This window comes from Nasonia vitripennis, assembly GCF_009193385.2.
Source record: "Nasonia vitripennis strain AsymCx chromosome 1 unlocalized genomic scaffold, Nvit_psr_1.1 chr1_random0002, whole genome shotgun sequence".
NCBI classification, from domain to species: Eukaryota; Metazoa; Arthropoda; class Insecta; order Hymenoptera; family Pteromalidae; genus Nasonia; species Nasonia vitripennis.
The window spans coordinates 2,734,892-2,748,072 of NW_022279588.1; the positions used below are offsets into that span (position 1 = coordinate 2,734,892).

The following is a 13,181-nucleotide window of genomic DNA, read 5'->3' on the forward strand; positions in this document are numbered from 1 at the left end:
ACAATACAATTGCAGATATCATAGTCTGCTGGATCAAGAGTACTAGGATCTACAACTTCTATACTTTTTATGTTAAATGTATGGCCGCAAAGTTTTATTATAAATAACCGATTTATTGCTGTATAAAACCGATTTTGGGCTGTTAACTCGAAACAGAATCTTTTCAGTAATGATGTTAGTGAGAAAGTTTTATTTTTTGAGGAACCGCAACTTTTCAATTTAACTTTTTTTATAGAATGCTTCAAATTCGAGTTATCTTTCAAAAATCGTTTTTAGTGATATTTGGAAGTGACTAAATTCGCTATATATATACACGGAATCGAGCTTAAATTTATTCTGTCACTATAGTAGGATGAAGGGGACTTACAAAAAAATTCAGGCTAAATCAGTGATAATCTCGCTAAGATAATCGCGTTACACTAAATTTGATATTAAATTATATGCATTTGAAACCGTTATGAAAGATTTATTCTTCGTCAAAGCGTTCCAAAAAATGTTTGTCACTGTAAAAAGCTGTGTATCAAAAATATCTACAACTTTTATATTTAACATTTTTATGTAAAACGTAAAGCCACAAAGTTTTATGGCAAATAATTGTTTTTATTTAGCTGTAAGAAATCGAGTAATTTTAGGCTGTAAGCTCGAGTAATAAGCATTTTCATGATTTGCTGTTGATAGAAAAAAGTTGTATTTTTCAAAGATCTACAACTTTTCCATCTAAATTTTTTTTTGTAGAACGCTTATAATTCGATTTACAGTCAAAAAACCGTTTTTAGCGATTTTTGGAGGTGACCGCATTCTGCGTATACGTGCAGGATCAAGCCCAAAATAAATTTGGAACCTTACTGTTATAAGGGGAGTTCGTACACAAATTTTTAGCCTGATTGATAAAAGTCTCTCAGAGATAATCGTGTAACACCAAAATTTTTATTCAAAAAACACGCAAAAATTGAACAAATTGTGCCCGCATTTAGAAAAAACGTAGACGATCGGGATAAAAAAATTAGTTTTTAGGTTTGTGCGAGAGAAGACTCCTCCCAAAATTTCAGCCCGATCAGTCGAAAATTATGTGACACATCGCGCATCTCACACATTTTTCAATGACAAAACTATAAGGCACTTCCGTGTCGCGGTCGTGCCTGAAAAGTGAAAGTGTTCTTATTCTTTGCGGATATGAGGGCGGCATTCGACAAACTAGAAAGAGAGGATATATGGAAAATGTTATAAGAGAAAAAAGTAAAAGATATGTATATAAAGAAAATAAAGAAGATCTACAGGGATACACATAGTACAGTAAGAATCGGTAAAACCAAGTCGAGAAAGTTTAAAACCGAAAAGGGAGTTAGACAAGGATGCCCACTCAGCCCAGCGCGGTTTAATATTGCCTTCGCAGACTTATAGAACAAGAGATGGAAAAAGTGCAGGAATATATACTTATATATATACTAGTGGGGCTCCGCCCCCCTGCTCGCTTCGCTCGCCAACCCCCTATTGTAGTTTCTGTGTGATTTTATCTTCAAAATTTTATTTTCATGAACTGATAATTATGTTCTGGATGGTTGAAAATGATCGATCTTATTGTATAAGAAAACCTGTTACTGGAAGTAAAAGTATTGTTTAACATTGAACTTCTACTATTAATGGCATTTAAAATAGTTTTAGCTAGTTTTTGAAGTTTTCTGACGCTTGAAAAGATTTTTGAAACAATATGTTCACAAAATCACAAAATGTATTTTATCGACGGTCCTGGAGGTTCTGGAAAAACATTTCTATACAAAACTTTGATTTATTATTTTATTTCTCAGAATAAAAAAATATTATCAATGGCATGGACTGGTATAGCTTCAATATTACTCCCAAAGGGAATGACGAGTCATAGAACGTTTCGCTTACCTTTAGATTTGACAAATTTAAAAATTGCATTTTTAAAGTTTGAATCTGATAAAGAAAAGTTACGAGAAGCAGATTTGATTATTTGGGATGAAGCTTCTATGATTCCTAAAAAAGCTCTAGAAATAGTTGATTTAACTTTACGTGATCTATGTGATACTAACATTCCTTTCGGGAATAAATTAATAGTTTTAGGAGGAGACTTTCGGCAAATTCTACCTGTTGTAAAAAATAGTAGTAGAACTATTATAATAGCAGAAACTATAAAAACATCATACCTTTGGTTACACTTTCATATTTTGAAATTAAACATAAATATGCGTTCACTCGATAGAAAATTTGCAAAATTATTATTAGAAGTAGGAGAAGGAAAGATAAAAAGTTTAGAATTCCCGAAAAATGGAAAACAAATGATATATGTTCAAAAATCTTTAGTCACAGCATAGATTTATCACTAAATAGCGTAATACTCACTTCTCACAATGAATATACTTATTTTTTGAATAATAAGATCTTAAATCAAATGGAAGGAGAGACAAAAACTTATTACAGTGTTGATACTGCAACATATCAAGGTGTTGATAAATCTGACGATAACATTTACATAAATTTTCCGATCGAAATATTGAATAGCATTCGAGAAGGATTGCCACCTCATGAACTTAATTTAAAAATTGGGGCTATCATTATGTTAATAAGAAACTTGAGTATAACAGACGGTTTGTGTAATGGCACGCGATTAAAAGTTACCAAATTATTTAAGTACAACATTGAAGCCGAAATTATAACTGGGGAAAAAATTGGAAATAAAGTTTTTATACCTAGAATTACTTTAAATACCGGAAATTTATCTTCATTACCAATTATTTTATACAGAAAACAATTTCCTCTAGTCTTAGCATTTGCTATGACTATTAATAAATCTCAAGGACAAAGTTTCGATAATGTAGGAATATACTTAAAAAAACCTTTATTTTCTCATGGACAATTGTATGTATCATTATCTAGATGCAAAGATCCTAATCGATTGTTTATTCAAAACGAAAGTGAAAACAATTCAGAAATAGAAAATATAGTTTGGAATGAAATTTTCGATTAGAAGTTTATACTTAATTTGCACGAATATACATATATATTTTTTTTTAATTTAATAAAAAAAATATTTTTGTTTTAATGATATTATAGCTATATCCACAAATATTTAAAAATGGAGTGGGATCCAACTCAAAATTCTTTAGTTCCAATAGAAAATGAAGCACATGAAAACTTTTTGCGAGCATTAAATAATCAAATTGAAGAACATGAATTAGAGCAAGTAAATTATGAACTTTATTTAAATGATTTGATCAGAGAATATGATGAAGATCAATTAAAAAGATTACATTCACGAATTCAATTTTTCGAAATATTTGACGAAGTTCAAATAACATCAAAATTTATAAGTTTAGACCAAATTCCAACTAAAACTACATTAACTATTCAATGTATTTTAAAATTTCGTAGAACACATGATCTTCTTCCGGATTCCTTGAAAAATGATGATGCAGCTTATGTTGAATATATAATTAATATAGCTAACATTCTCAACTATATCAATCAAAATTAATTGTGTAATTAATGAAAGTACGAATATTATTTCATAAATTATTTATGTAAATTCATAATTTTCTAAATAAGCAATTATTATCATAGATTCAATTCACAAAACAAAATCAATATTTTTTTTTTTACAAATTATTCATTACAAATTATTATTTTTTATTACGATCATAAATATTATTCGAAAATATTGTATCAAAATTTCAGTCACAAAATATTTTTCATTTTTAAAATTCTTCTTTTTAAAAACCTTTTTCATACACCATAACACAAAAACAGCACAGAACAGACACACAAATAATCATTAATAGTAATACAGTAAGTTAATTTTGTATTATTATAGGACATGATGTAATAATACTTAGTTAACTTAAAAATATTTAATGATTATTTGTACACTTTTACATGAAAAAAGTTTCAATTTAAATTGTACCCTGTTCAAAAATTATATTTAATTTTGTAAATAAATAGTAGTACATTAGTTGTAACATTTAGAAACTTTTTTCAAGTAAAAGTGTCTGTAGGAAGGAGGATTGTATGAGGAGGAGTCTTAGGGGAGGAGGATTGGTATCTAAGACTCCCGTGGTTATATGGCTCATGGCGATGATTCCACGGTTTTTTTTAAGATTATTGTATAAAAATTCTAATTGATAAAAATGAATCAATAATAATCATTTTGTTTACAAATGCATGAAGTTTAGAACATAATTCATTTTTACCAATAACCATAATTTTATATAATTTGATCATGTCATGAAATTATATGAAATTATTGGTAATTTTTATACAATAAAATAAAAAAAAACAAAAAAAAATCAACGCGCCTAAAGTACATTGTATTATGACTAATAAAATGTACTTTTGACAGTACCCCTTGGGTGGTGTGGAAAACTGTCTCTTTATTCTGTCTCTCTAGTTCTGTCTGACTACTCATATTACCTGAAAATTCATCGAGGTCTTTGATCTCGCTTATCTTGTCCATTTTGTTGTTTATTCAATCAGTGAATCATCTATAATGATTACACTTTCTGATGGTTCTTTGAGTTCTTTGAACTCAATTATTCCCTAACTTATTTACACGTTATTAATAATTAACTTTAATCTTATAACTTAAATAAAATTAGAGGTAGATCTTCAATATCTGGTTCTCTTGGAACTGATACTTCTTACCTTAACCTAAACCTTAACCTTACCTTGGGGGGGTTTTTGAGATTTTCGAAAATAACAGAAAAATGAAAGAATTTTACGTGTTTTGGTGGGGGGGGCCAAGGTGGGGGGGGGTGGAGGGGTGGTGGGGGGGAGTCTTGCCAAAATGACTATATAATATAGGAAGATATATACTTATTTATATATATATATATATATATATATATATATATATATATATATATATTTATATATAAGTATAAGTATAAGTATTTTTTATTCAACTTTTACAGTTATAGTATTATTACTATATATGAATATATATATATATATATATATATATATATATATATATATATATATATATATATATATTATATATATATATATTATATATATATATATATATATATATATATATATATATATATATATATATATATATATATATATATATATATATATATATATATATATATATATATTATATATTATATATATATATATATATATATATATATATATATATATATATATATATATATATACAGGGTGTCCCATTTTAATTTACCACCCCCTAGAACTGGTTAATAATTTGCTCTGAGAAAAAAATGTTTCAAATAAAATTTGTTGGGTTCGAAGGGGGACATCTTTTGGCTATTTTAGCTGTGACCTTGAACATGACCTTCAAGGTCATTTGAAAGTCAAGACCAAATTTTCATATGAAATGTGCATATTTTTATGGCGGATTCGGATTCTACTAAAAAAGAGAAACACTTTTTGTCCGAATCATTTTTTGAAAAAACCCCAAATTTTTGTTGTAAACGGCTTTAAAAAAGTTGAAAAAATCACTAGATATCTCTTATTGCCCCACCCTTTAAAAGAAGTTAAAAATTTTACATTTTATCCGAGGAATTAGAAACGTACACAATTTTACAAATTTAAGTCCAAGTATGACCTTAGCCATGAACTTGTCCTTAACCAACAAGGTCATTCGAAGGTCAGTCAATTTATTTAACGGTAATCCTCGATTTTTATTCCGGCAATTGAAGCTTGGCTATGACCTTGACCTCGAACCTTAAATTCATTTTAAGAAAGAACCATCACTTTAATGGAAAATACTCTTTTTCAAAGAAATGAAATTACCAAAAAATTTATTAACAGAACCAAAGTTCATTAGAACGCTAATCTGATTCATTTTTTATCACATGGGGGAAGTTTGCAATCTTCGGGGTGTGTTTGACATTCTCTGGGGCAAGTTTGCAATCTTCGGGGTATGTTTGACATTCTCTGGGGCAAGTTTTACGTCATCTGCGGAAAATTTGACATCATCTGGGGCAAGTTTACGGTCACAACTGGGACAAGTTTGACATCATCTGGGGCAAGTTTGAGCAGTAAGGGGCATGTTTTCAACTGAGAATCAAAATCAAGCTAGTTTTTTTAATGAAAATTGTACATATTTTAAATCATATTCAGATTCTCTGATAAAGTACGCATCTTTTTAAGAAATATTTTTCTCGTAAATGCTTTATTTCTCGCTAAAAGACATTTTTTTGCTTCGTTATCGTTCTATTGGTAAAGCTTGTAAATTCTTACAGCTCCTCAAAGCTTCTCATCATTAGGTTTTCATTGACTTTCTGAATTTCAGAGCAGAAAAATACTTATAATAAATTATTTCTAGTAAGATTAAATATTCCCTAAAAAATCTACCTACAACAGATAATGGCTGACTACACGCCAGTAGAGATAGTCAACATGATCAAGATTCTGGGAGAATGTCACGACAATTACAAGGCTGCAGCGAGGCTGTACGCTGAAAGGTATCCGGACGCTCGTCATCCTACTAGGAGGAATATTAAACTTCTAACGATAAGAGCTCAAGGAGGTAACTTAAGAAGGAAGAGGCGACGGACGGGCCCAAGAGAGCATATTGCACTTGGGGTTCGTGCTGTAATTGCCGAGGATCCTCATATTTCGACGCGACAAATTCAGCGAATGCATGGAGTAAGGAGCCTGGTGATCCTGCCAGGCGACTTATATTCTGTCAATGGGCGGAAACACGAATGCGCATAGATCCATTTTTCTTTGATCGGACTCTCTTTACAGACGAGGCAAAGTTCGACAATATGGGAGGAGTTAATCTTCATAACGCGCATTATTATGCAGAAGAAAATCCACATTGGCAGCGAGATCACCGTACACAAAGACGGTGGTCAATTAATGTTTGGGCGGGCATAGTTGGGGAATACGTTGTGGGTCCAATTTTTTATGACCGTAATTTAAACGGCGAGCTTTATTTAGATATTCTCGAGAACCAAATTCCACCTCTTCTAGAAAACATTCCGCTAGAAATAAGGCGAGACATGTGGTTCCAGCAAGATGGTGCTCCCGCTCATCGTAGACTACTTGTCAGGAGATTTCTGAACGCGACATACCCAAATAGTTGGATTGGAATTGGTAGTCCAATCTGTGAATTCCCTGCGCGATCGCCAGATTTGACCCCATTGGACTTCTTTCTGTGGGGGGCCGTGAAGCAGAGAGTTTACGCGGAAGCCCCGACGACGGCACAAAATATGATGGAGAGAATTGTTGCAGCATTCCAGGCGTTCACCCCACAAACATTAATAGATGTCCAAAGAAGTTTTCGGCAGAGAATACAAATGTGCATTCAACAAAATGGGCAATTGATAGAGCACTTGAGGCGTTGAAATTTCCGTGACTAGCTGAACGAAGGGGTCTTGCCTCAAGTGGCTGGACGTGAAGGTCTTGCCTTAAGTGGTTGGACGTGAAGGTCTTGCCTTAAGTGGCTGGATAGGGTCTTGCCTTAAGTGGTTGGACGGGGTCTTGCCTTAAGTGGCTGGACGTGAAGGTCTTGCCTTAAGTGATCAAAAGGATACCTCTGTCTTTGTTTGAAGCTAGTAACATTCATCTAAAACAGCTTATTTCTAGGACAAATTCTCTTTTCAGTTAACCTATTGATGATCAAAAAATGGTTAAGACAAAAAGTGTTACTTTTTTGGTAGAACCCGAATCTGTGATAAATCTTATTCAAATGACCTTGAAGGTCATGTTCAAGGTCACAGCTGGAATAGCCAAAAGATGCCCCCCTTCTAACCCAACAAATTTTATTTGAAACATTTTTTTCTCAGAGCAAATTTTTAACTTCTTTTAAAGGGTGGGGCAATAAGAGATATTAGTGATTTTTTCAACTTTTTTAAAGCCATTTACAACAAAAATTTGGGGATTTTTAAAAAAATGATTCAGACAAAAAGTGTTTCTCTTTTTTAGTAGAATCCGAATCCGCCATAAAAATATGCACATTTCATATGAAAATTTGGTCTTGACTTTCAAATGACCTTGAAGGTCATGTTCAAGGTCGCAGCTAAAATAGCCAAAAGATGCCCCCCTTCGAACCCAACAAATTTTATTTGAAACATTTTTTTCTCAGAGCAAATTATTAACCTGTTTTAGGTGGTGGTAAATTAAAATGGGACACCCTGTATATATATATATATATATATATATATATATATATATATATATATATATATATATATATATATATATATATATATATATATATATTCAATATAGTCAGTCCCAAATTAGCACATATTCTCAATACGCATTGCCAGGCAAATTACATGTTTTTAGTACGTACTATAGATACATACAAAAAATACCCCATTGAAAAATATCGTGCGATTAATCGCGTTAATTTACCGAACCTATATCGACGAGATTAGTCGTACTATTAATCGCATGACTAATCACGCGGTTCATCTAAAGTAAATTTTTTAATAAAATAAAATTGTTTAAAATGCAAAATTATTAAGCCCAGGTGGCCAATTTGGGTGTAACTATCCGGATGGTAACACCTATACTGGCCACCCCGCTAACTAATTTTATATTTTAAACAATTTTGTTTTATTTATAAATTGAAAATTTGTTTTGGATGGTTTAATAAAAAATCTGTGCACTTTACCCCAAAAACAAAGTCAAATGTCGTCTGCATTAAATTTTTTGGTAAATAAATAGTTTGATTTTGTATCTAAACTCATTATTTGTTATAAACTAGCTTTTCATAAATCTTAAATGAATTATATCTCTTGTATCAAAACGAAATGAGAACTTAAAAAAATTATCCTCATTTTGACTAGCGACGTACCAGATGAACCTCTGTGTCACCAATTTAGATCAGTCATCCCTTATCACAGCTTATGTGGTATTTAACAGCTTTTTTTGATCATACAGCATTATTACTGATCTTTATTAGTAATCACGAACCTTTTTAAGCTATAATTAAAGTACTACAAGCATGTTTATAAAAAATGAATTTCAATCTATATTTTTGTATGTTAATCTTATGTACAGTCATAGACATAAGAGAGATAGACTGCGTGTGCAGGTTAGCATAAGTGGCACCCTGTTAGAGAAAGACAGACTCTCTTATGTCAATGTGTAAGACAAAGACACCATACCTTCTATCAATGCTTGGTATATGGAAAGAAGGTATGTTGTCTTTCTCTAATAGGGTGCCACTTTTGCAAACCTACACACGCAGTCTATCTCTCTTATGTCTATGTGTACAGTATTGCCCCTTACCTGACGTGCAAATTAGCCCTAAGGGTTTACAAAAATTAAATCATCAGTATCCAACCTCAAAACTTACATACAGCAACCAACCTAGTGTCAAAATCACCCTTTTAACATGTACTTCTTGATCTCACAGGCCTGCAATATAAATATTTAGACGCACTGACGTGGTTACACTTTATTTCGATTCACTGGCCCTGAACGCATAACTGCTACATAAAGAAAAGTCTGACCGTCCAAACGTTGGTTTAAGTGAGATATGACATATAGGTTACCGGCGAAACACAGGTGTGTTGTACTCAAAAGTTATAAAAGAGTTATAGTATTGCCCTGCTATCGAGTTAGCTCTCCTCTTCCCTACATATCACACAAGTATAATAAAATATAGAAAATAAAATAAATCAAGATTACGCAGTACTTGAGTAATATTAAGTAGTCTTCTTAAACCTCTATTGTTTTTCATTGTAATTTACCATATAGAATTTCATCAACATTAATTATAAATTAATTGTATAAATACTTAAAACATTAATTATATAAATACTATCATTTTCAAATGCAAATAAAGTATTAACAGTTAGATTCATAGTTAACACAAAATCTTAATTCTTTCGATATCAACTTTTTTACCTGACATTTTAATGCAAAGTTGTTTTAATGTTGTGTTTATGATACACACTCATAAATGCACTTTCTTTACAAAGATCAGAAAAATTGTAGTAAACTTGAGTTGTGCTAGTCTTTTTAGAAAGCAACGATGTAGCATTATTGTACTATTATAATACAATAATATTATATCAATTATAGCAGCAAATGAGTTAAAATAAACAAAATAAGTTTTTAATTTTATAGAAATGAGATTATTTCAAATAATGTTTACTTGTAATGAAATAAACCTCTAATAATCATACTTACTCCTCGAAAAATTGAACGCAAAAACTCTATGACAGGAGTAACAGAACGAGGTGCAACAGACGATGCCATTTCGTAAAATAGAAAAGTGAAAAATAAATTTTGATTTAATAATTTTTGCTAAATTAATACAAGGGTAGATTCCTCCACTCCTACTCGCTAAAAACTTATTTCAGGGTATGGAGGTTAGAATACAGGTCACAGAAAGGAATATGGGATTTTTCGTCTTTTTATTCTTTCTTAATTCTTTCTTAATTAGGGGTATCACACGTAAAAAGGAATAGCGAGGAATAGCAGCTGACAGCCAATCAGAAGTAAGCGTTAAACGGACTTGTTCCTTATTGAGGTGGTGGGGAGAGAACATGAAGGAATGAGTCCGTTTAAAGATTGCTTCTGATTGGCTGTCAGCTGCTGTTCCTCGGTGTACCTTTTTACGTGTGATAGCCCTAAAGATAATACTGAGTGCTGATTGTGACTAGATTATATTTAACTATGTTGCCCTAGGGCCGTATTCTATAAGCCAGTTACGAGAGTGAGAGCTGGTGAGAGCGAGATAGGGTGTCACTCTCACCAGTCACCGCTAGATGGTGACTCAGATTGGAGCGAATGACGAGAGAGTCAATGTTTTTGACATGGAATGGTTTTTAAAAACCGTATGAAGATGCATTTAAAAATACACATTATTTTTTTTTTTTTAAAGGGTAAATAACTACAATAAAATGTAATAAAGAATAACAATCAAGATTTTTTTAATATTAAGGTCGATTTATTTTTAAATTGGGCATGACAAGCAATGATACTGAAGGTACGGTGTGCTCAACATTTGTATATTTGTGTAATGCATGTGTTTTACTACCACTTAAGGAGCCACCCCTTAAGACTATACTTGTAGTTTGAAATGAAATGGTGACATTTTCCATCTCATAATAATAATAACACTTAAATTTTACAGATTTTTTATAAAAATTGTATTCTACGTTTACAAAAATTTAAAATTAATCATAAGAGAAGATACAAGACATATCTAAATTATTGAATGGCAAGTTTGACTTGAATACTTCAGCCTATAGCATTGACTTACTGTTGTAATAGGTATCAAAAGGTCTTCAAAAAATACATCACAATCCAAGTTGGGATTAGTCAGCTTCCCATAACTAATGGTTTGAATCTTCCTGTTGTTTGTAACATACAACGAATAGACATACAGGTCATCATCTATTCTCTGCCACGCTGAGAGTGGTTCATTATACAACTTACACTTCTAATTATTATAAAAGAGGTTTACAATATTATTATACGCAATAATTATAATGCACACAAGTGGAAAGTCTTCACTTCTCTTAATAACATAAAAAAAAATGATCAAGAACAATAATAACTAGTTACTGTAAGCACCATTGAAATGATTCTCAAAACCATCATTTCCTGCATCATATTGATTATTTGAACCGTATCCATCATTGTTCTCACAATCCATGTCATTGTATTTATCCAGATAGTCAACTGGATAGTTTTCTTCATCTAACTCTTCTTCCTTTTCTACTTTTGCCGTAGCATCTTCAAGTAGTTTGTTGAAAGACCCTTTTTTGGCAACGAAGCTTCAAAATCATCATCAGCTTTAGAAGATTGGGCAGCTTGCATATTAATGACTGCTTTTACTAATTCCTCGCTGATCATTTTTGAAATATTTTGTACCAATTGATTGCCAAAATTTTCTAAACAATCTTTAAAAACTTTTTGTATATGCTGTGCTCCAGCATTGTTAAAATTGTTAATGAAGTCACTTCCTCGAACTGGAAAGTAAAAATAATAATATTAAATGATTTTCATTTTAAATCGAGTTGTATTAACTATCATGCATGTATGCAAGTATGTTTCTAAACTTACCAGAGGGTGGTGGAACATTTGGAAATGTTGATCGACCAGACGGATTCCCCAAGGACTTGCCCTGCCTTTTAGTAGGTTGAACAACCAAGCCAGCTTGAGAGATCGATGGTGTACCACTGCATGACTTTCTTACAGCTCCAGTACTGGCCGAGGGCCCACTTGTCAAATCGATGAACATTGGAGATTGAACGGTAGGTTGCTGAGATTGTTCTGCCTTCAACTTAGCCAAAGCTGGAAACTGCTGTTTGTACTCTTCTTGATCATTTTCATCGTCGACTGCAGTACTGTCTTTTGTCAAAGCCAGAATCCGTCTGTAATTTTCATTGATGGTTTTCGAAGTTCTATTCATATATGAAGTAAAAGCAGCTTTTGCATTGATGATCATATCCTTCCACGACTAAAAAACAAAACAATATTTATTAAATTTTGTAAAGAATTTTAAGAAAGATTAATTGTGAATGTTAAAAATAAGCACATACCCTTTTTAAACTTTCCACATCCTTAAAAACCCCATTTGGAACACTATTCACTATCGTGCTAACTTCTATCCATAAATCTGAGTACTGGCTGATTTTAGCAGTTGCAAGCTGTGGATTATCTTCCATAAATTTGATTAGGGCTTCGAATTGATCCTTCTTCCAATTGTTCATTCTTCTTGTTGTCATTTGTCTGAAAAAATACGACACAATAAATCATAAAAATGTGTATACTACTTTGATATAATAATAAAAAAATTGTGAAATATTATATTCAAAATGTTATGTTAATGTTAATATAAAAATATGAAGAAAAGTCTTTTGTTTATGAACACGTGCATATTACGTTCTACGGTATGGTCTTCGCCGATTTTTTCGACTTTTTACGTTTTGGGAATACAATTTTCGGTAATATTGATGGAATTATATTGCGAGTAACCCGGAGTTTATTATTAATCTACTTACTCTGATTTAGAACTCATGTTGGCTTTGATGTCTAACGATGAAATTTTGCGAGTTCTTAATGCGAAGACTGCCTAATGACGTTTGAGCGGATCCACGCGCGACAACTAATAATGATAGGAAATCGAACAATTTACAAGCGATCGAATTTCCGGTGACAACTTGGCGACAACGCGCGAAACAAAAGCAGACGAAAAACGATAAAACCGTACG

At 31.8% G+C, this 13,181-nt stretch overlaps 2 protein-coding genes across 3 annotated transcripts in view; both read right to left on the reverse strand.

The window, feature by feature from the left end:
• The window catches only part of Ndufa7 (NADH dehydrogenase (ubiquinone) 1 alpha subcomplex, 7, 14.5kDa), a 72,697-nt gene extending 62,099 nt beyond the window's left edge, over positions 1 to 10,598 (reverse strand). The window contains 1 exon segment of one of the 2 annotated variants that reach the window (NM_001172327.1): positions 10,147 to 10,324. In NM_001172327.1, the coding sequence (NP_001165798.1) occupies positions 10,147 to 10,215 (69 nt within the window). In that variant the 5' untranslated portion in view covers positions 10,216 to 10,324. 2 annotated transcript variants of the gene reach the window in all.
• A 311-nt stretch (positions 10,599 to 10,909) lies between these two features.
• LOC107981735 lies at positions 10,910 to 12,788 on the reverse strand. Its single transcript, XM_031924980.1, has 3 exons — positions 12,510 to 12,788; positions 12,031 to 12,427; positions 10,910 to 11,936 (listed from the first exon to the last, which is right to left on the reverse strand). Exons 1-3 carry the CDS (start codon positions 12,693 to 12,695, stop codon positions 11,683 to 11,685), a joined length of 837 nt encoding a protein of 278 aa, XP_031780840.1. The 5' UTR covers positions 12,696 to 12,788; the 3' UTR covers positions 10,910 to 11,682.
• Positions 12,789 to 13,181: the final 393 nt, after the last annotated feature.

What these genes read in the sequence shown, in the direction of transcription:
- LOC107981735 (XM_031924980.1), bottom strand. Translation starts at nt 12,695, where the DNA reads ATGACAACAAGAAGAATGAACAATTGGAAGAAGGATCAATTCGAAGCC. An exon ending in ATGTGGAAAGTTTAAAAAGG is followed by an intron (nt 12,428 to 12,509) that starts GTATGTGCTTAT and finishes TTTGTTTTTTAG; the next exon opens with TCGTGGAAGGATATGATCAT. An exon ending in AAATGTTCCACCACCCTCTG is followed by an intron (nt 11,937 to 12,030) that starts GTAAGTTTAGAA and finishes TTTACTTTCCAG; the next exon opens with TTCGAGGAAGTGACTTCATT.